A 21,213-nucleotide genomic window follows, 5' to 3' on the forward strand; every position below is an offset into this window, starting at 1 on the left:
GTGAGAGAGAGAGTGAGAGTGTTTGTGTGTGTTGAGGGCGTGCGCATACCAGTGATATCTGGCTTGTGAGGCATGGAGAAGTGGACGATGGTCGGCTCAGACAGGCCTTTGATGTTGCGGGCCGTGATCTCCACCTCGTACTGAGTGTTCCACTGCAGAGGCTGCAGCAGCACAAAGTCGTTTGCCCCAGGCACCAGCTTCGTCATCCACTGCTCCTCTTTATCCTACATACACACACACACACACACACACACACAAACTGTGAATTCTTTATTGGGTTTTCTTTGTTTCAGTTTTTTTGTTACACCCAGGAATGGACTAAAATCAGTCTGTCTCACCAAGATTCAGAAAGATATTTATTAATGTCTGCATGTCGAGAAATAAAAGTGTTTATTCATTCTTTCCTTACTTCAGATAAATTATTTACGTTAGAACTGGACTAAGACAGTATAATGGTGCTGTGGATCAAAGTGAAAAATCTGATGATCCATCTGTTCCTCCTAGACGTTTCCCATTCCCCCTGTTAGCCCAAATCTTGTGTGTCTGTGCGAGCATGTGTGTGTGTGTGTGCGCGCCCATTACCTCCGGCCATGCAACCCACATACTGTTTAAAAAAAAAAAGGCTCGTTCTCTTTTCATACTTCTGACATTTTTGAAACGCCACCGCTGTTTGTACGCCTAAACACCTCAATATGCATTTCATGTGGTGACAGTCCTTGGCTTCCCTGCCTGCTCCTACTGTGACAGCTCCATTCCACCAACCTTTACCTTAAACTGCCATCTGAGCAGAGGCAGAGGGAGATAAAGTAGAACACAGAATTTGCCAAAATTCAAAGAAAACTTTCAGAGAAGTCTGACAAAAGGAAATAAATCCTGACAGAAGCAAACCCACCAACACCATATTCTCTTTGGGTGTTTATTAGCTTACACAAGCATCTTTCAAAGAGCAGCTATTGCCCACCACATCGCTGCAGTGCTAAGAAATGTCTGAATATAATATGTTGAGACTTAAAATATGCAATCAAATACAATTTCAGAACTGCAGTATGGGGTCATGGGTGTGGGGTGATATTTTAATTTGAAGGTGCAAGTCTCAGGAGCATCTAACATAGTAAGCAGCCTCTCACATCTAAATAAAAAACAACCATGCTGCAAGCTGACACTGTTGAGTGGTCCAACGTTTAAACATCAGCAGAAACCTATCAGCAGACATTCTGCCAACTTAAAGAATACTTGACACACCTTTAAAACTATTCAGACTGCTTAAGGAATGCCATAAATTAAAAGTAATGTAAATGTATTCTGGTCTGTGTAGAGCAATGGTTGAATTGTTTATTAGCAAACTGAAAAATTAATAAATGAAAAAAGTATTCAGGAAAAAAAACATTTGAAAAACAAGGTGCAGCTTGACTTGTCTAATCAGTCCCTTATTTAAGCCTTTGTGAACCAGAGTCGTTACCAAACATGCTCACCAAGGCGCCCCCCCCTTTTTGGTTCCCCGAGGGTCTGGTATGTGCTGCATGTGTATTTCTGTGTCTGTCATCAAAATATACAGGATCGTGTTTAGCCCACAGTTTTCCTAGGCAGGAAGTCAGCCAGTGAACTGGGACACTTACACCGACCTCACCAAGCCCTATGACTTGGTGAGGGTGACAAACGGGCAGCAGCCCTGACTGATGCACGCCAGAGCCAAAGAGGGGGACAGTGTTCAGTGCAAGGTGCTGTGTCTTGTTTTTTAATTTTTCACAGTGCAATAAACTTTCATTTCTCGCAACCCAGCTTGGTCGTGACAACAAATAGGTTGATCAATCTGTTGTTGGAGAGGTGCTATTTCCTGGAATTCTAAACCAACTTTAGTTTAATTTAATTTGCAAGCTTCCATATAATTTCAGCAAGTCAAAGTGCACGTTTTTATGATACCCATACATCACCAACATCCTTGTCCCTTCGACTGCCTTCCTACAGAAAAATTACATGTATAGGTGTGGAAGTATTTATTCAGATATATGCATTCAGATCATCCAAATACATCCTTTTTTTACCTACATGATTAAGTATCTCAAGATGCATTCATTTTCTAGGTTCTAATATGAAATAGTCACCATTTGCTCACCAGCATTAACACACCACCTCCAGATTACTAGTTAACAAATCACATAATCACATGCCAGATCAGGAAAAAAAGTCTATTAAGAAGTCATACACCAAAATACACCATACGCCAACTTCCCTTCTTAATAAACCTGCAATAGATTCTGATAAATAGATTTATGGTGTAGAGCATAAAAAAGATTTCATATAAAATGTTCTGAGTGGGATGGAAACAAAACAATCTGAATCATCCACAGACCAACGTCCTTCACTGCAGTCACAGTGCATAATGTAAATCTAACAGAGACAACAGCCTATTTTGATTCAAGGTTAGTTCTTGTAAAATGTGAATAGCTTCTTCCTGTGTTCTTATTCAGCCAATCAGCAACTGGACCAGACAGAGAGAGAGTGTATAGTTGTGGCAAAAAGATTTGAGAATGACACAAATACTGGTTTTCACAAAGCTTGCTGCTTCAGTGATTTTAAATAGTTTTTTCAGTTGTTTCTGTGGTGTATTGAAGTACAAGCATTCCAAAGGCGTTTATTGACAATTACATCAAATTTATGCAAAGAGTCAATATTTGCAGTGTTGGCCCTTTTTTCAAGACCTCTGCAGTTCACCCTGGCATGCTGTCAATCAAATTTTGGGCCAAATCCTTACTGATGGCAAACCATGGCAACCCTGGGCAGTGGTGGCCTAGCGGTTAAGGAAGCGGCCCCGTAATCAGAAAGTTGCCGGTTCGAATCCCGATCCGCCAAGGTGCGACTGAGGTGCCACTGAGCACCAAGGGTGATGGTTAAAAGCAGAGGATACATTTTGTTGTGTCACCGTGTGCTGTGACAATGACAATCACTTCACTTTCCATTCCGTCATAATCATTGCTTGGAGTTTGTCAGAATTTGTTGTTTTTTGTTTGAGGTTTGACCACAAGTTCTCAATTGGATTAAAGTCTTGGCCATGGACCAACATTTCAATGTGTTCTTCCCCGAGTCGTAATTATCACTTTATACTTATGGCACCATACACTGGTGGCACCCCAATCCCACAGCTGAATCATCCTTAGGAGAAGGTCCTTGTGCTTGCTGAATTTTTTTGGTCACTCTGAAGCCTTATGATGATCTGACAAATGGCTGATTTAGGTGCAACATCCTTGCCTGTGAGGCCCTTTTAATGCAACACTATGATAACAACACATGTTTCCTTGCAAGTAACCATGGTTAACAGAGGAAAAACAATTATATCAAGCATCACCCTCCTTTTAAAGCATTCAGTCTGCTATTCTAACTCAACCAGCATGACAGAATGATCTCCAGCCTTGTTCTCCTCAATACTCTCACTTGTGTTAACGAGAAGATCACTGAAATGATCTCAGCAGGTCCTTTTGTGGCAGGGCTGAAATGCAGTGGAAATGTTTTTTAGAGATTAAGTTCATTTTTCATGGTAAAGAGGAATTTTGATCACTCTTCATATCATTCTGGAGTATATGCAAATTGCCTTAATAAAAATGGGAGCAGCAAACTTTGTGCAAACAGTATTTGTTTCATTCTCAAAACTTTTGGCCACAACTTTAGATGAGGAATGAGGACCAAATGAGGTTTTGAAGAATGAGAGATGGCGATGAGATGCCCATCCAGTTCCATTCTTCTCAATTAAGGCAAAAGGCAGTTGCGTGGGCTCCATTTGTTACAACAACTATATTTAAACCCTGACGTATCATTTTATTTCTCACATATCCTATATGTGGCCCACAGTGTCCGTTTCATTCCTAAAATAATAATAAACAATCTACACAGGATGTCATCATAGGTCACTCACTGTTTTGTACTTGACAATATACTCCAGTATGGGCATCCCACCATCGTCCTGCTTGACCAGACCCAGCCTGTAGGCCTTCCCGACCCCTCTCTGGCCGTTCACTGCAGGGGGGCTTGGCTCACCTGCGGTGGAAGAGATTGAAGTAAGCAGATTTTGGTGTGACTACAGTTAATTTTAATAAGAGGTACAGAGAGTTAAAAGAAGTTATGTGTTGGTTGTTCATATCATACCTTGTTCATGTTAAAATTTTGAAGATCACAGTTAAAAAAAGAACAAATTCCTGTTCCCCTGTGCATTGTAAATAAAAAAAGAGCTTTCTTTTCAACTAAGTTGTCACGACACAGACAATGAAGGAAATATAGGTGAGAATGTGGGACAAAGGATTTTATTAAATAAAATGAAAAACAAGGGAACAGGAACTGAAACTGGATAAGCATAAAGGGTTAGAAAATGGGGAAATTGAGACAGCACCAACATGGAAGGGGCACAAAAAAAAGGAAGGGAGCACAGGGGTATTAGAAACACCATGGCAGGGTGGACGAGAACAGACAAACAAGGACACACAGCCTTGATCGGGAACAACAGCACGGGCAGTAAACACGGACACAGGTAAACAGTAACAAGGACTAAGCAGATACAGGACTAGATAGATTCCCGGACTAGGAAACATACAGCTCTTTGGCAAACAGGTGGCAAAGACAATACAGGGTCAGCAATATCAGACCAGACAATGAAGAAAAGACACACAATGAATGACGAGGGGGTGTGGCTTGACTAGTAACTGAGAGATGCTCATTGAGTGCAGGGTAAAGAGGGGCTGGCTGTGCTGTCGTGACATCAGTATATGCTTGTCTGTTCATGAAACCAATTCAAATTCAAAAAGTCTGCCCGATCTGTTCTGCACTAGGGCAGTGGTGGCCTAGCGGGTAAGGAAGCGGACCCGTAATCAGAAGGTTGCAGGTTCGAATCCCGAACAACCAAGGTTGAGCAAAGCACCGTCCCCACACACTGCTCCCTGGGTGCCTGTCATGGCTGCTCACTGCTCACTAAGGCAGATGGGTTAAATGCACAGGACACATTTGTGTGCACTGCATGTTTCACACTCTACTTTCACTTTTTTTTTTCACAAGCATGTCAATAATTTATTCTTCTTCTGCATATGCATGTGGAGAATGGATTGAGACATAAGAATAAGTATGACGGTGTTGTGATGGTTACAGTGAAAGTCACGTTCACGTTCCTTATGTGTAAATTGATTGGACCAGTTCGATGTTCACAAAACAACATTTCCAACAGCAATTGTACTGTAGACTCACGTATGGGGAGTGTCTGGAAGGTCTCTGTCCGGCTGAACTCGCCCTGGCCTTTCCCATTCACTGCTGCTACGCGTACCTCATATGTGGTGTTGGGCTCAAGGTTGGAGAGTTGAACCAGTGCTGTAAGGAGAGAGAGTGCAAGGTGATTGAAGATGGACGTTACTTTTCCTGCTCTTGCCTGTGGCCTCCAAACTAACTTACTTCAGAATTATGGATATTAGCTTTGAGGCCTTCAAGTAGTAAGCTGTGCTTATCTTGCTGTCAGATTTGTCCTTTAAGTTCCTTTTTTTGAAGTTTGAACATCACACAGCCCCTTCTGGCTGTTGTGGGAGAGAAAAAAAATTAATTTGTGATCTTGCAGTTGTGTAATCTTGTACCGCTGGGCTCTTCAATTCTCCCCCTTACGGGCAGCCATGGCAGACACCATCTCAAGGTCTAGAGTGTCTTCTGGCATGTGTGCATGTGTGATGTGGTGATATTATACTGTAGGGGATCAAACAGCTCCCAAGGTCATTCACACACACTCAACTTGGGTGAACTGCATCTGTGTGTGCGTGTGTGTTGGTTCAAGGTTGCTTCAGAGATCCAGTGCCTGGATCAGGAAGCTCAGTGTTTATCCTTCATCGTGTGTCTGATGAAAGCCAGACATCCAACAAACCATTGAGCAGCTTTTCTATAATAGCAATAATAATAATATAAATATGAATGATAATAATCTGATAAACGCTCTAAATGGTAAATGGTATAATATGAATAATAGAAGTACACTTATTTACTGTACATTTTGTGAGAATCTAATGTTTACTCAAAACTAAGAAACCTTTGTCCCAATTTTATTGACCTGTCTTCTCATTTATCAAAGACTTTGCTAAAACACTGAATAACAATGATTTATATTTACATTTACATTTATGGCATTTATCAGACGCCCTTATCCAGAGTGACTCACAAACAGTAGTTACAGGGGACAGTCCCCCTGGACCAATTTAGGGTTAAGTGTCTTGCTCAGGGACACAATGGTAGTAAGTGGGATTTTAACCTGGGTTTTCTGGTTCATAGGCGAGTGTGTTACCCACTAGGCTACTACCACCATATGATAATTATGCTTACAGTATGATTATCATCCATCATACATTTACATAGTACTTGTGTTGCATTTTTAATGTTCTTGTGGTTCTGTGTGTGTGTGTGTGTGTGTGTGTGTCTGACCTACTAGGTGACATGTGGAAATGCGGACAAACCTGGGCATTGTGAAGTCACCTTGTGTAGTTTCTTGTTTAATCTGTTTATGTAAATCCTGTGGTTGCCTTTGACCTTACACTTGCGAAAAAGCACCATGCTTAGCATGTAGTGTTGTGCTTAGTTTTAAAACAGTGTCCTATATGTACTGTGTGTGTGTATATTAATCTGCATATTCAGTAGATGTGTGTGTCTGTGAGTCTGTTGACGGTGTCTCTGCGTTGTCTGTGTTCAGTAAACTGGAAAAATGCTTTTTCAGAGTTTAATTGCATGCGGGTGCTGACGACTCAATACTCAGATTCTGCCGTATGGCATCACTGTGTGGAGCGCAGGACGTGCCATTTCTACCTCACTGCACTCCGCTGACTGTGAGATGGATTGAGTTCATGGGGGGGGGGGGCGAGGATATCGACAGTGTTAATGATATATTCATCTTCAAAAGCAGCGCAGTGCAGATAACCATCCCACGCCACCTGGCAGCTCACTCCACACTTACTCTGTGTGCCTTGAGACTTGACGTCCCTCCAGTCGTGAGTGCCGCTGTCCTTGTATCTGACCAGGTAGTGGCTGATGGGCACGCCACCATGGGAGTCAGGCTTCATGAAGGAGACTGTGGTGACGCGCTGAGCCACTGCACTCAGCCGTACGGAGTAAGGGTTTGAGGGTACATCTGCAACAGAAGAACACACAGCCAGGTATGTTTTTCACTGGGAGGATAGAAATTAGGAGAAAGGCACGATCAGCCCAGCCTTCATGGGTTCACATAATTGCAGCCCATTTCGACTGCATGGATACTGTTTCCATTCATCTTTACTTGTGGGTTTTCCAATGGACAAAAGTGTTATATTGGTACCGAAAATAAGATGACAATTCCTCTTTTTGTGTTCAAATTAAGCGAAAGTAATTGTCATGAATGTGTTTTTGTCATCTGTATTTAACCCATCACCCTTAGTTAGCAGTGGGCAGCCATGAAAGGTGCCTGGGGAGCAGTGCGTGGGGGCGGTACCTTGATCAAGGACACCTCAGTGGCACCTTCACAGTTTGGGATTTGAGCCTGCAACCTTTCAGGTTATGGGTACGCTTCCTGAGCTGCTATACCACCACTGCCCACACTCAATACAAAATAAGATAAATATTTTTTTCACGTACCAGTATTGCAATGACACAGTAATGTGAGTAAATTTGACATACTTTGAACGTCTTGAGACAGTGTCCCTAATCTCATGTGGCAGTGGTGGCCTAGTGGTTAAGGAAGCGGCCCCGTAATCAGAAAGTTGCCCGTTAGAATCTCGATATAAACCAAGGTGCCGCTGAGCAAAGCACCGTCCCCACATACTGCTCCCCGGGCACCTGTCATGCCTGCCCACTGCTCGCCAAGGGTGATTTCAGTGTTTCACAATGACAATCACTTCACTTTCACATGTGTAGAATGTCTCATGTGTACCTGCTTGCTGTGTGCAAGCACTTCACTTTCACTTTCACTTTCAATGAAAAAAGAAAGAGCACAAACACCTTCAAGGTATTAGAAAAATTGGTGTCACACCCATCGAGAAATCTGGTGCCAATCTGCAGGGCTGGTTATAAGGAACTTTGGAGCAGCCGGTCAGCGACATTTTAGTGGACCCTGCGACTGTTGTGTGTTTTCAGTTCTGGCAATCCAGGAATCCGCCTCTCCAGCTCTGGTCGTGGACACATCTTCCCTCTGCTCAGATGTTCCCCAGCTGAGCGGCAGCACAGCACCAGTGCCCCTGCCTGCTGCAGAGAATGTCCACCACCCTCCATGCCACACGCCCATCAACATCTCCAGCAACGCCCCCAGGCCCCTGTGGGAAGTAACCATGGTGCCTGGACCCTTCTCAGGAGCATCAGGTACATGTCAGCCCTTCTTAACATCCAGGGGTGTGTACTTTGCTGCTCTTCCCACAATCTCAGACAGCGAGAAGATCACCACCATACTCAAGTGTCTGACTGGGTCAGCTTGGGGCTGGGGCACAGCCCTTTGACAGTGGAAAAAGACAGACAAGATGGGTTATTCGGACTTCCTGGAGCTACTGAGGGCAGAGTTTGATCGGCCAGAGCCCAATCCAAGGATTGAACCCTGCCCCACCACCACACCCAGCACCAGCCAGGATCCTGTGCAGGAAGACCCCATGGTGTGGGATGCAGCACTGACTGGTGGTGAGAGGGACACACCTCCTGTGATCCTGGCTGCACCTCCTGAGGAGGTCCCGAAGAGCCCGGAGAGGGAGCCAGAAGACCGTCTCTTTTGTCTGTGCGAATTTTGTCTTGTGTCTATATGTCGCCCCCACTTCCACTCTTTATGTCCACCAGATGGCGACCAAGCAGTGCAGCCAATCCCCAGGGAGCAAGCTCGACTACACCAGTTTAGGGCCTGGTGGACGAGCCCAAACATACCCCTGTGTCCAGCCAGGGGAGGTGCTCCCCCAAAGTAATTTTGGTTGGGGGCAGTAGAGGTTGGGGGCTCCTCCTGAGGGGAGGGTGGGTGGGGAAGCAACTGTGTGTAACGGATGTACACCAGCATTCAATCACCAATACACATCAGTTGGTATCAAAAGGGAGGTTTTATTTCCGTGGGAACACAGCAGGGTACAGTTAGTGGCTAACGTTCACGCATGTCGCGGCCCCCCTCTCTGCTCCCGCAGCACACTGATGTAACTGCATGTCAATACAACTTGTAAAATAGAATTAAATAAAATACATAAAATAACCCACCTATTTACAGGTGAGCCCAACAGTGACATCAAACGACAGTAAAACAGAGAAAATTATAATACAATTTAAAAAAGAAAATGACGATCGTATAGTGGCTACATTACATACATTTCACATTTAACATACCTGTGGGAACACAGCAGGGTACAGTCAGCGGCTAACGTTCATGCACGTCGCGGCCCTCCTCTCATCCTACAAGACACAGGCTTCTGCTAACACGTGGCGGGAACAAAGTTTCTTTTTTTTCTTTTCAGAACCACAAAGCCGCACGTGCTTATATTAGAGCATAATACCAACAACATAACATTAAGAACTTTAATACACCTATATACAACAGATAATATGGGGAACACTGCATGTGCGTCTCATCCCTCTCTAACTGCACGTGAATGTGAGCTATCGAGTGTGCCATTAATATAACCCTGACCACACAAACAATGTGAAACCAAAATTTTCATTCCCACCCACAATTACACAGAAAAACACATGAACCCCATAGCTTACAATTAAGTTTTGTTGGAGTTCACAACATACATATAATCATCTTACATAACATCCCAACCACATACTCCCCCCTGAACTTCACAAAATTTATTCAGTAAGGTAAGTAGCTCAATGACACAATGCTATGAAACCGGTCATCCATACAACCATCGTCTACTATGCGACATACTTACAGGGAAAATGACAGAGGATAACTGGCCAGGTTCTCCACCATCACTTGGTGGAGAGAGGTGCCCCACTCACACCACTCCCTACTACGAACAGGCTAACTTCACTAACTCTGTGCCTTAATGGATTTACAATTAATGCCAATCCCATGGAACATTGATTATGACGACAGGAGATTCACAATCCCACTAACTGATCTTTCTATAGGTACACTTTTCTGTGTCATGTTATGAAACGGCTTACTGGCTTCACTATTCTCCCTACTTTCGTCCTAATCTGGGATATAGTAGTTGCTTGGGACAAGCAACTACTATATACATCAACTTGGGACACCTCAGCAGACAAAGGGGTTGTGGAGGGTACAACCATAACTGAGCCAGCAGGAACACTGGTGCTTTCAGTCTCGATGTCATGGCTGCTTTTTGAGGCACTGTCATCACAAGGTGAGTTGTTCACAGGAAGGGAAACAGGTTCTGACACTTCCAATCCAGAAGGCACTTGTGGATCTTCTGCACAACCAACTGTGTCGGTAACTTCAATTAACGGTACGCACAGCACTGTCTATGACTGAATCTAGAACAGATTGAGTTCCTCCAGAGTTCTCGCTCTGCACCTGGCTGACTTCAGGCTGACTGATGAAAGAACACGCATCTCCAACTTCGAGCGAGAGGAAATTTGCTTGCAGGAGTAAGTTGTGGTGAACTACTTTCACATGTCCCGAGCTGGTGTTCCTGACATGGTAGACATGGCACCTGGGGTCCTTAGATTCCACAACGTAAGGGGTAGATTCCCACTTGTCTGCCAGTTTTCTGCATCCACATTCTCCCTTATTTGCCAAAAGGACCTGGTCATGCCACCTAACATTCTTTTAAAGCGCTCAGCATGACCATTTCCCATCGGATGATATTCAGTGGTTCTTGGCTTCATGACTCCAACTACCTGCATGAGCTCTTGGATCAGCTGGCTCTCAAAGTTAGCACCTTGATCCGAGTGTATCCTTTCTAGAAATCCATATATACAGAAGTACCGGTCCCACATCTGTCGTGCTACCTGCTTAGCTGACTGGTCTCTACATGGGAAGGCATGCACCATTTTGGTGAAGTGATCCGTTACTACCAAAACATCCACGCTTCTTCCATTCGAATCCTCTGCTGACCAGACATCCATGCAGACAAGTTCCAACGCCCTTGTGGTTATGATACTTTCCAAGGGTGCTCTACCCTTTGGCACAGGTGTCTTGCTAACCACACATTGTCTACAACACTTGACATGCTTACGAACATCCTGTTCCATTCCAATCCAAAAGAACTGCTGTCTTGCCAAGTATAGGGTCCTGGCTTGACCTTGGTGTCCAGCAGTGTAATGAACTCCTTCCAGAACATCCTTAATAAGCAATGACCGAACAATGAATTGGTGTCTTTTTTTCCTTGTCAGAAAGTCTTTACTGGCTCTATACAATATGCCATCCAACATCTTCAGTTTCTCGCACTGCTTCAAAGCTTTAAGTACGTGGTATGTCTCCTTAGCACGCTCCCTAGGTGAAGGTCTTCTGCCACGGGCCACATAGACAAGAATACGGGAAAGGGTAGCATCCTCGGCTTGCTTCTCCTGCAATTCCCGGAGGGAGAATGAATGCAATGGCACTTGACCAGATGGTACTAGCTGTTCCACGTCCTGTGCTAACCAAGAGATCACTCTACCTTCAGATCCCTTGTCCCACTCCGTGCAGCCAGTCAATAAAGCAGACACTTCCTCACTGCCGAGTGAATGACACTACAGATTTTCAAAGGAGGAAGGTTCTACCATGGCCTGACAGTTAGTTATTGCTTAGCCTAAAAGTGTCCTGAATCAAGTCTTCCTTAAGCTGTTCGGCCTCCTTCAACAATGCTCTTTCACACAGACCTGTGTTTTAATAAATGGCCTGTCAATAAATGTATTGGATGTTAAAATCATAAGGAGCTAACTTGGCGACCCACCTCTGTTCACATGCATCCAACTTGGGCTTTGTCAGGATGTATGTAAGTGGATTGATATCTGTCCAAACAGTGAACAGGTGACCCTTCAGCCAGTGTCCGAATTTGTCATAAACAGCCCACTTTAGCGCCAGGAATTCCAGTTGGTGAGCAGGGTAGTTGAGCTGGGCACAGATAAGTGCTTTGCTGGCAAAGGCTATTGGTCGAGACTTGCTCCCGTCTTCTGGGGCCTGTGCCAGTACGGTGCCCAGTCCATTCAAGGAAGCATCCGTGGAGAGGATGAACAGCTGACTGAAGTCTGTACAACAGAATTCAGGAGCGCTGACTTCAGCTGCAGGAACGCTTCTCTGTGCTCCTGCCCCCAATCACTTGGTTTTAACTTTTTGAACGAAGCAGCTCCTCTTGGGATCCCTTTCCTTCCTCTAGGAGTGGCAGTCAACATGAAGAGTGTTTTGGCGATTCTAGAACAGTTCTGTATTTGACAAAATTAGTTTACCTTCCACTGACATGGTGTGACAGCATCATCCATCATGAGATCCACTTCTCCCATATCACAGATGGTGTTGATTTTGTCAGGATCTGCAGCAACACCGGTCCCATCTACCACATGGCCAAGGAACCTCATACTGCGCCGGAGGAAATAGCACATCTTTGGAGCTAGCTTCAGCCTATGGGCACTCAGTCAATTGAAGACCATCTCCAATCGCTCCAAAGCTTCCTCCTCACTTGGAGCATACACCAACAAATCATCCAGGTAGCAGAACAGGGTCAAAAAGTTTTGATCCCCGAACACGCCCATCATTAGATACATAAAGCTTGCGGGGCTGTTACACAGACCCTGTGGAAGCCTGTTGAACTCATAGAGGCCATTGGTGTTGTGAAAGCAGTTAGCTTTTTGTACTCTTCTGCCATTGCAGCGTTATAGAAGCCGGATGTCAGGTCCATGGTACTGAACATGGCATTGCTGCCAAGGGCCGCCAGACAATCTGCTTGGTGGGATAAAGGGCGTGTGTCTCTGATCGTTTGAGCATTCAGTCACCGGTAATCGACACAGGCATGGAGATCGCCGCTCTTCTTCCACACTATCACCAGGGGAGAAGCCCATTCACTCTTGGACTTCCTGATGATCTCCCTTTCCTCCATATCAGTCAACACATGTCAGAGTTTCTGGTAGTGTACTGGGGGTACACACCTGTAGGGTAGCCGTAATGGTCTGTCGTCGGACAAATGGATGCGATGGACAATGTCCCTAGCCTTCCCACAATCAAGCTTATCCTTGGAGAACACACTCTTGTACTTCTCGATCCAATCCAGCGACACTTCACAGGAATTGATGTCCAAATCTTTCAATCCCATTCGCTGCAGATCATTGCTAATGCTGGAGCTTGAGTCAGCTTGTAATGTTTGGTTATGTAATTTGACTGTCACCTTAAGTGACCGCTTGATGTCTCCATCGAGGTCTTCTACAGCCACACATGGGTAGACATCGGCCAGTTTTGTGTTCCGTTTGAGAGTTATGGGCGAGGGGCCTGTGTTCAAAACCTTAACTGGCACCCATCTATCCCCTGTCATGGTAGCTATGACTCCTTCTTGTGGGTCTGTGCTCTTGGTACTATTAATGTGGGCACGGAGACTGTGTGACCATACACTTCCATACTTACATCATGCACATGCTTAGGATGAACTTGGACACCTCCACAGCCTACAAGGATAACATCAGTAGGAACTGTACTCTGGGCTGCGATTAACCCTGCATCCAGCAGTTTCTGTTCAGCCTCTTCACTCATAAAGTGAAGTGATTGTCACATGTAATACACAGCAGCACAGCACACAGTGAAATTTATCCTCTGCATTTATCACATCACCCTGAGTGAACAGTGGGCAGCCATGACAGGTGCCTGGGGAGCAGTGTGTGGGGACGGTGCTTTGCTCAGTGGCACCTCAGTGGCACCTTGGCAGATAGGGATTTCTTTCTTTTCCACAATAACATCCACATAGAACAGACTATCTACTTCATAACATTCTGAAATTACATAATTTCATAGCCTCACTTGTCACTTTGTTACTTTAAACTTACCTCTGTTGCACTACATGGGTTTGCACTCTCCACCATGTGCACTTATTTGTATATGGTGTTTTTAAAATTGTATATTGTGTTTTTTTTTTTTTTAATTGTATTTATACCTTTGTATTCAATGTTACTGTTTTGTATTTAATGTTACTTGTATGGGTCTGAGAGTAACGTAATTTCAATTCTCTGCATGTCCTGTACATGTGGCAGAATTGACAATAAAGCTGACTTTGACTTTGACTAATTTCATTATGTTCTGAAACAACACCATCGTGTGGTTGTCCAAAATGGTCCAAATGTGGCAGCCCGTCTCATCTTCAATCAGCCAAAATACACCAATGTCACGCCTCTTCTCACCTCTCTCCAGTAGCTCCCGGTAGCCGCTCGCATTGAGTTCAAGTCCTTGATGCTCACCTACAGGGCTGTAAATGGAACTGCACCCTCCTATATCAATACAATACTAGCTAGCTACACTCCTGCACGCCCTCTCAGATCTGCAAATGAAATGAGACTGAAAATTCCCTCTTCACGGGGTCTCCGATTCCAATCAACTCTGTTCTCCTTTGTTGTCCCTGGCTCGTGGAACAACCCACCCTGCTCCATTCGACTAGCCGAAACTACTACCACCTTTAAGAAGCAGTTGAAAACCCACTTATTCAAAAAGTATTTCAGACAAATCTAACACTTAAACACGCACATGCGTACACATTGCACAAAATGAATAAAAATTTTTTTTTCTTCGTCTAGCAATCTCAGAGCATGTTCTTTACTGACAAGTTAGGCCTTATCAGGGCTCTTAGTTTTTGTAAACTCAAAATCTATAGAAATCGAACAAGAATTGCTGGTGTCCTCCTCCTGTAAGTCGCTTTGGATAAAAGTAAAGTAAAGTAAAGTAAAGTGTGGTTGGGGGTAGCCGCAACCATTTCTTCAAACTCATCGACATGGCATCACCAGTATTGAGGGTCCCCTTTCCTGTACTTACATTGTCCCCTCCCAAATGTGAGTGATTCAGTTTTCCTGGTTCTGTGATCGATTGACAGACTGGACAGCACGGTTAGTTGTCCCAGGGCAATCCCTTCATTGATGTCCCGTTTCAAAGCCGACGAGGCATTGCTTCTCCTTCATACAGTGTGTACGAGTGGAATGTGACTTATCACCACACACCTGGCAGGTGGTACGCTGCTCCCACGAGAAGGATGAGGGTCTTGCTGGAGCAACAGTTGCCTTCTCTAGCACGTTCCAGCGTACCTGATTCTGTAACAGCACTTCCACTTGTCTTGGCATCACTTGACTTGACTGGGACACACTGCGCTACATTAGCACGGGCATACCCACCATCGCTGGTGGCCGTGGGGTAAGTGACAGCCATGGCCATAGCCACCTGGAATGAGCGAGGCTTGTGCATGCCTGGAAGAAGCTTCTTTGCTTGGAACTGTCTCTGATTCTCGTCAATGGCTTCCTGCACCTCGATCACGGTCCATTTACCTATGGGTTTGCACTTGAACACACTAGAAAGTTCGGCATCTGGGCTGTTTCTGATTAACATCATCGTTATTTCAGCATCCATATTCTCCATTCTGCTTCCTTGTCGGTCCAAATGTTTGCTGGCTACTTCAGCTGCTGTGTTGAGCCTCACCCAGTAGTCAACAGGTGTCTCTTGAGCAGTGGGCAGTGTAGAATAGAAGTCGGCCAACGGTAGGCATGACACTGGAGTTTCAACTCAAGGTGCAGTAAATTGCTTCTGGGTTGACAGTAGCATTATGTGAATTGTTACTTTAGAGAGTTACCTTGACAATGCTCTTTGCTCTGCCCATCAGGTGTTCCAGAATCTCATCGATTTTTTCAGGCTGTGCACTCTCTTTCTTTCGCAGATAAACTTCCATCTGGTCGATCCATTCTTGGATGGAGCAGCTGTCTCTTCCATCACCACAGAAGATGGGTGGCTCTTTCACTTTGGATTTAACAATCAGGCTGACTTGAGATAAATCAAGGGTTTTACTGACAGGTTCGGTTCTAGTGTCACCCAGCGGTGGTGACTGGCATGACTGCACGGGGGTCTGACTAGCCAACAACTGATTAATGACAGAGACTCCAATCACAAAGTCACATAACTGTTGTGTGGCAACATCATTGCTAATAGCTGGAGTGGAGAACCTGGGTATAGCAATAGGTGTCTCAGTGCAAGATCGTGTGTCACCAACGGGTGAAGCATGAACATCTGTGGGATGACTAATGCCTGGCGATCCCACCTCTAAGAATCTAGCTAATCCTCGGCCACGCCCCAAACCCAATATGAAAGCATCAGATACTTCTAACTTATCACTGGACATTTTGGGTTGATATTACACAATGGATGATGACCAAATAAAAGAAAGTTTACTATGTACACAACACCACTTTCAGATCTGATATGCAGCAAACCGTAACACGTTGGTTCATGGATCTTCTGTCTTGGTGCTTCCAGGTTCACAAGCATGCACTCGGTCCCGGCGATCGGCGATGGCTGATCAGGTGCATCTGGGTCACGGCACCAGTTTTATGTAACGCATGCACAACAGCATTCAATCACCCATGCACATCAGTTGGCATCAAAAGGGAGATTTTATTTCTGTGGGAACACACCAGGGTAATGTCAGTGGCTAACCCTCCTCTCATCCCCTCTCTGCTCCCACAGCACACTGAGGCAACTGCCCGTCAATACAACTTGTAAGATAGAATTAAATAAAATACATAAAATAACCCACCACATGAATTCAAACAGTAACTCAGTCATTAAATGTACAACTATTTACAGAAAATTATAATACAATTTAAAAAAGAAAATTATGATCGTATAGTGGCTACATTACATACATTTCACATTTAACATACCTGTGGGAACACAGCAGGGTACAGTCAGTGGCTAACGTTCATGCACGTCGCGGCCCTCCTCTCATCCTACAAGACACAGGCTTCTGCTAACACGTGGCGGGAACAAAGTTCCTTTTTTTTCTTTTCAGAACTTCAGTACCAACAACATAACATAACATTAAGAACTTTAATACACCTATATACAACAGATAATATGGAGAACACAAACAATGTGGAACCAAAGTTTTTGTTGCCACCCACAATTACACAAAAAAAAGACATACTCATACAATCATCTTCCATAACATCCCGGCCACATGTGCTTGGTCCTTCGGTAGCCGGTAAGGAGGGCAGGCCAGTCATAGGCCATGGTCCACCTCCAGAGGGGCGGAGAGCCACAGACCCCCCTGGAAGGCATGAGGATCCAGCTGGGACAAGCAGGAAAAGGGCCTGCTTGTCCCAACATATGCAAAAGGGGCTGAGCAGATGGTCTGGTGAAGCCCCCACACTGCCAGCAGGGTCGTGCAGTGAGAGGGGCTGCACGAGATCAGAAGGCACCCCCCTGGGGTGCAGTGAACGGTTGCTGGAGGGTTCGGTGCAGGGAGGGGAGCTGGTCGCACTGCCAGCAGAAGGCACCATCCAGGGGTGCAGCGAACGGTCGCCGGAGGGACCGGGACCGCCTCCCAGCACGGTGCAGGGAGGTGAGCTGGTGGCACTGCCGGTGGGGACGTGCAGCAAGAGGGGCTGCACGTCACCAGAAAGCACAGATCGGGAGTGCAATAAGCGGTTGCCGGAAGGTCCGGGACTGGGATGCAAGAAGCGTCAAAGGGGACGTTTGGAGACAGTGCCTGCATGTTCCCAGAAGGGTCGGCCCTGATTTTTGTGTGCAGGTTGGAGGGACCGAGGCCGCCATGCGGGACAATGTCTGAGAGCCAGCCAGAGGGACTGGTTCCTCCAGTGGAAGCACACAGCAAAGCAGGAGCTGCCGTCTACCCCCCTCCTCCACTGATGGTACTGCGTAGCCCGTGGAGGGGGGGCTCTGTCAGGATTAGGTGTACCTGGAGATGCAGTTGGTACCAATCCGAAGGGCTGATTATAAGGAACTTCAGAGCTACTGACCGGCTGTGACATTTTTGTGGACCCTGCAACTGTTGTGTGCAGTTTTTAGTTCTGGCAATCGCCACATGCCTGCGGGTTTTTTTTTTTTGATTCTCCCCTTGATTTTGGCCCTTGCGCCATTTTGGTTTCTGGTTAATAAAATCCCATTCCCAGAATGTCCCGCCTCTGCACTTTCTTCCCCCATCAGCTCGCGGACATGACAATTCTGTTTCCATTTCCTTTTTTTACTGACCATTACGGATGCAGTATGTGTATATGTGAACTTGGTTGTTTATATTGGCACCCTAATCCAGCTAGCCCTAGCCGCACACTAAGGCCATTAGTGACAATTAATAAAAAAAAAAAAGTAATAATAATAAAAAATAACTCAAGCTCAAGGCAGCACAGCAGGAACCATCTCATAAATGGCACAATGCTTGTTTAATATTAGAGCAGGGGTTATACCCTGTACATGTGTGTGCTTTGCAGGGAAGAGCCAGCGGCCAGGCCCTCTCGCCACAACCATGTATCACAAATATCCTTTAACAAAATATTATAAACATTAATATCATAAATAGGCCAATGTTGTCCCTCGCTTATGAAGTAATTACATTTTTGCGTGATTTCACTTACATGTACAACATTTATCAGACGCCCTTATCCAGAGTGCCTTACAACCAGTATTTACAGGGACAGTCATCCCCTGGAGACACTCAGGGTTAAGTGTCTTGCTCAGAGATACAGTGGTAGTAAGTGGGGTTGAACCAGTGACTTTGTGAGCTTCTGTTTCATAGGAGAGTGTCTTACTCTCTATGCTACTACCATATAACTGTTACTGTGTGTTTATAATGAACGGCTGACTTCAGCAGAAATAGCACAGTTTTGGATGAAACCCGTTCTTGACAGTTTATGTAGCTTCAGGTAAACTGGCTCCCCTGAACAGCAGTGTAAAAATATTGAAGGTTGTAAATATAATGTACTGGTTGTGTGCAGAGTGCAAACTATTGCTATTAAATAATAACAAAGAAAGAAAAATGTCTTTCATTATTCTACTGTGAATCATGCCAAAGATGACTTGCAATATTTTTATGTGATGCCATTGCAGTGTCATGTGTGTAAAAGTGCCATTGGCTCAGAGAAACCAATGAGAAAAGGTTTTTCCTGATTCCCAGGATTCGTAGCTTTTACGGAATATTGAAAGGTACACGTAAAAAATACACAGCTTAAACACTGACACACACATATTTATCAGCAGCCCGGACCAAACAAACAGCTCCTTTTATCGGCCTGGGCCACATGGTGAGAGCGAATGAAAGAGGCCCATTCACTCAGCTGTGGTGGGCCCTGTATAGAATACATTATTCTAGTTGCATTCAGCTACCACACACACACACACACACAATTTCCCATTCTGTCCTTCTGTTGGATTGTCTCACAAACACACAGCCAGAGTCCAATAAGATGCTGAAAGCCTGGCAGACACCATCACACCGCTCTCAGCACTCACACAGCCACCTACACATAAACACACTTCGCAACACAGTCATCAAAGTGGGACAAAAATGTAAAGCTGTTTTATCATAACTGTAGCGTCTGCGTAGGATCACAGATGGTTGATCTTCAAAGAACCTTTTAACCTGTGACATTTACATACCAATTACAACCCTGGACCCTCACTCTGATCGTCCCGTCTTCCCCCACTGTCACAAATGTAGCGTCTGCGTAGGATCATAGATGGTTGATCTTCAAAGAACCTTTTAACCTTTGACATTTACATACAAATTACAACCTGGACCCTCAGCCTGATTGTCCCGTCTGCCCCCACTGTCACCAAGACGATGCAAAACAGACGGGGTCTGCAAACTGCTCATCGGGGCTCCAAGCTTCAAAGCATTCCAAAGACCTCCTGCCTGGCTCCACCGTCGCAATACACAATCACGCACACACTTAAAACATATTGTCTGTATCTTGTGCTAGGAATATGTGATTATAAGTGGATCCCGTATATGCACGCGTTGTGTGTACGTTCCCTTGTATGAATTATACTAGTTACAACTTTCTATTGTACATTAGGTAAACTTTAATTACCTATAATTAAGTGTATAAGTGTATCTCTACTTTCCTACCTCCTAAAGGTCCCTTTCTTGGTGTCAGAAGGAACTTCTCGTTACTACTGGAACAGTGATGCATACCATGTGATCACAAAATACATCATACAATTTCTATAAGGTAGAAATTGTAACTGCAACAAACCACAGTCTCTCTCTGGACCAGCCATAAACATTCCGGTCAGTCGTAAACCCGGACAAAGGGAACTTCTCCCGCCAAAATGTCACACTTGTGATTGGCTATTCAGGCCACATGATGGGCGTGCCAGAAAACATTCAAAAAGGAGCGTCACACAGGCACGAATGCTCAGAACTTCTCTTCTTCCTTCCGAGACACCTCCTTCAACACCTTGACTCTTTGGAAAGTTTACCTTCAAGGACAACCTCCAGCGCCAGGCCTAAGGATCGAAGATCGCGACCCTACCACATCAGGACTCCTTTGCATGAAATAAGGACCAATGCAAGTAACTATTTAGATGCACGTGTAAACCCCTTTTTAAGGTGAACTTAAGAATTCTCTGACGATTCTCATTAGGCTGTGGTTAATTGATGTGTAATACTGCCATTCTCTTTTCATCACTTTCCTTTACCCTGTATGTATATGTTTGTCTAATTGTTGTATGTTAGCTATAGCCGTGTTTATTAAAATCTTTAAATTCACAATCGTTTGTTTCTGTGTGCTGCTCACAGCTGAGTCACTGAACGTTGACCTTTTAAGCTACATGCTAAGTTACTGCTAGTGGGAAAGCTACCTTTCCTGGCAAGAGGGGGGGATAATCGTTCCCAGAATTGATAAATAATTATATTATCTGCTCCGTGGACGGACAGATCAAGTAATTGTAACATTAATTCTGCTACAGTTTATCCCAAAATCTAATCTAAATGTTTATTGTTAATTATAACCAGTTATAATTAATTCTAGATATTTCCTCTTGAGCTAATTCGTTACATTTAATGGTGGAGAATGCGGGCACGTTCAAACTTATTTTGTGAGCAAACTCAGTAACAATCTTTTTGTGTTTTTATGCACGCTTAAAGTGAGGCAAGACTCACTCTCGTGATTGGTTGGTTCAAGACCACCTCCATATGTGTATTTCAACAGCCATTGTCTGTTAAAGTACACAGCCATTAGTTCATAATATTAAAATTGTGCTGTAAAGACGAAGAAATCTCTTTGCTGTACATTTTAATATTATCAGATCGCCTGTTGGAACGAAGAAATCTTCCTTCATCGCGATAAAGATTG

General features: G+C 44.6%; 1 protein-coding gene across 5 annotated transcripts in view; it reads right to left on the reverse strand.

The window, feature by feature from the left end:
- Positions 1 to 21,213, reverse strand: part of LOC114796558 (neural cell adhesion molecule 2) — a 182,771-nt gene that overhangs the window by 22,262 nt on the left and 139,296 nt on the right. For 4 of the 5 annotated variants that reach the window (XM_028990813.1, XM_028990812.1, XM_028990811.1 and 1 more), the window contains exons 12-15: positions 6,959 to 7,132; positions 5,224 to 5,343; positions 3,908 to 4,029; positions 50 to 224 (exon numbers count right to left, since the gene is read on the reverse strand). In XM_028990813.1, the coding sequence (XP_028846646.1) occupies positions 50 to 224; positions 3,908 to 4,029; positions 5,224 to 5,343; positions 6,959 to 7,132 (591 nt within the window). Of the gene's footprint in view, positions 1 to 49; positions 225 to 3,907; positions 4,030 to 5,223; positions 5,344 to 5,424; positions 5,544 to 6,958; positions 7,133 to 21,213 lie in introns of those variants that run through there. The other variant, XR_003750747.1, reaches the window with a different exon arrangement.

Source organism: Denticeps clupeoides, chromosome 9, assembly GCF_900700375.1.
Source record: "Denticeps clupeoides chromosome 9, fDenClu1.1, whole genome shotgun sequence".
In the NCBI taxonomy this organism is placed as follows: Eukaryota; Metazoa; Chordata; class Actinopteri; order Clupeiformes; family Denticipitidae; genus Denticeps; species Denticeps clupeoides.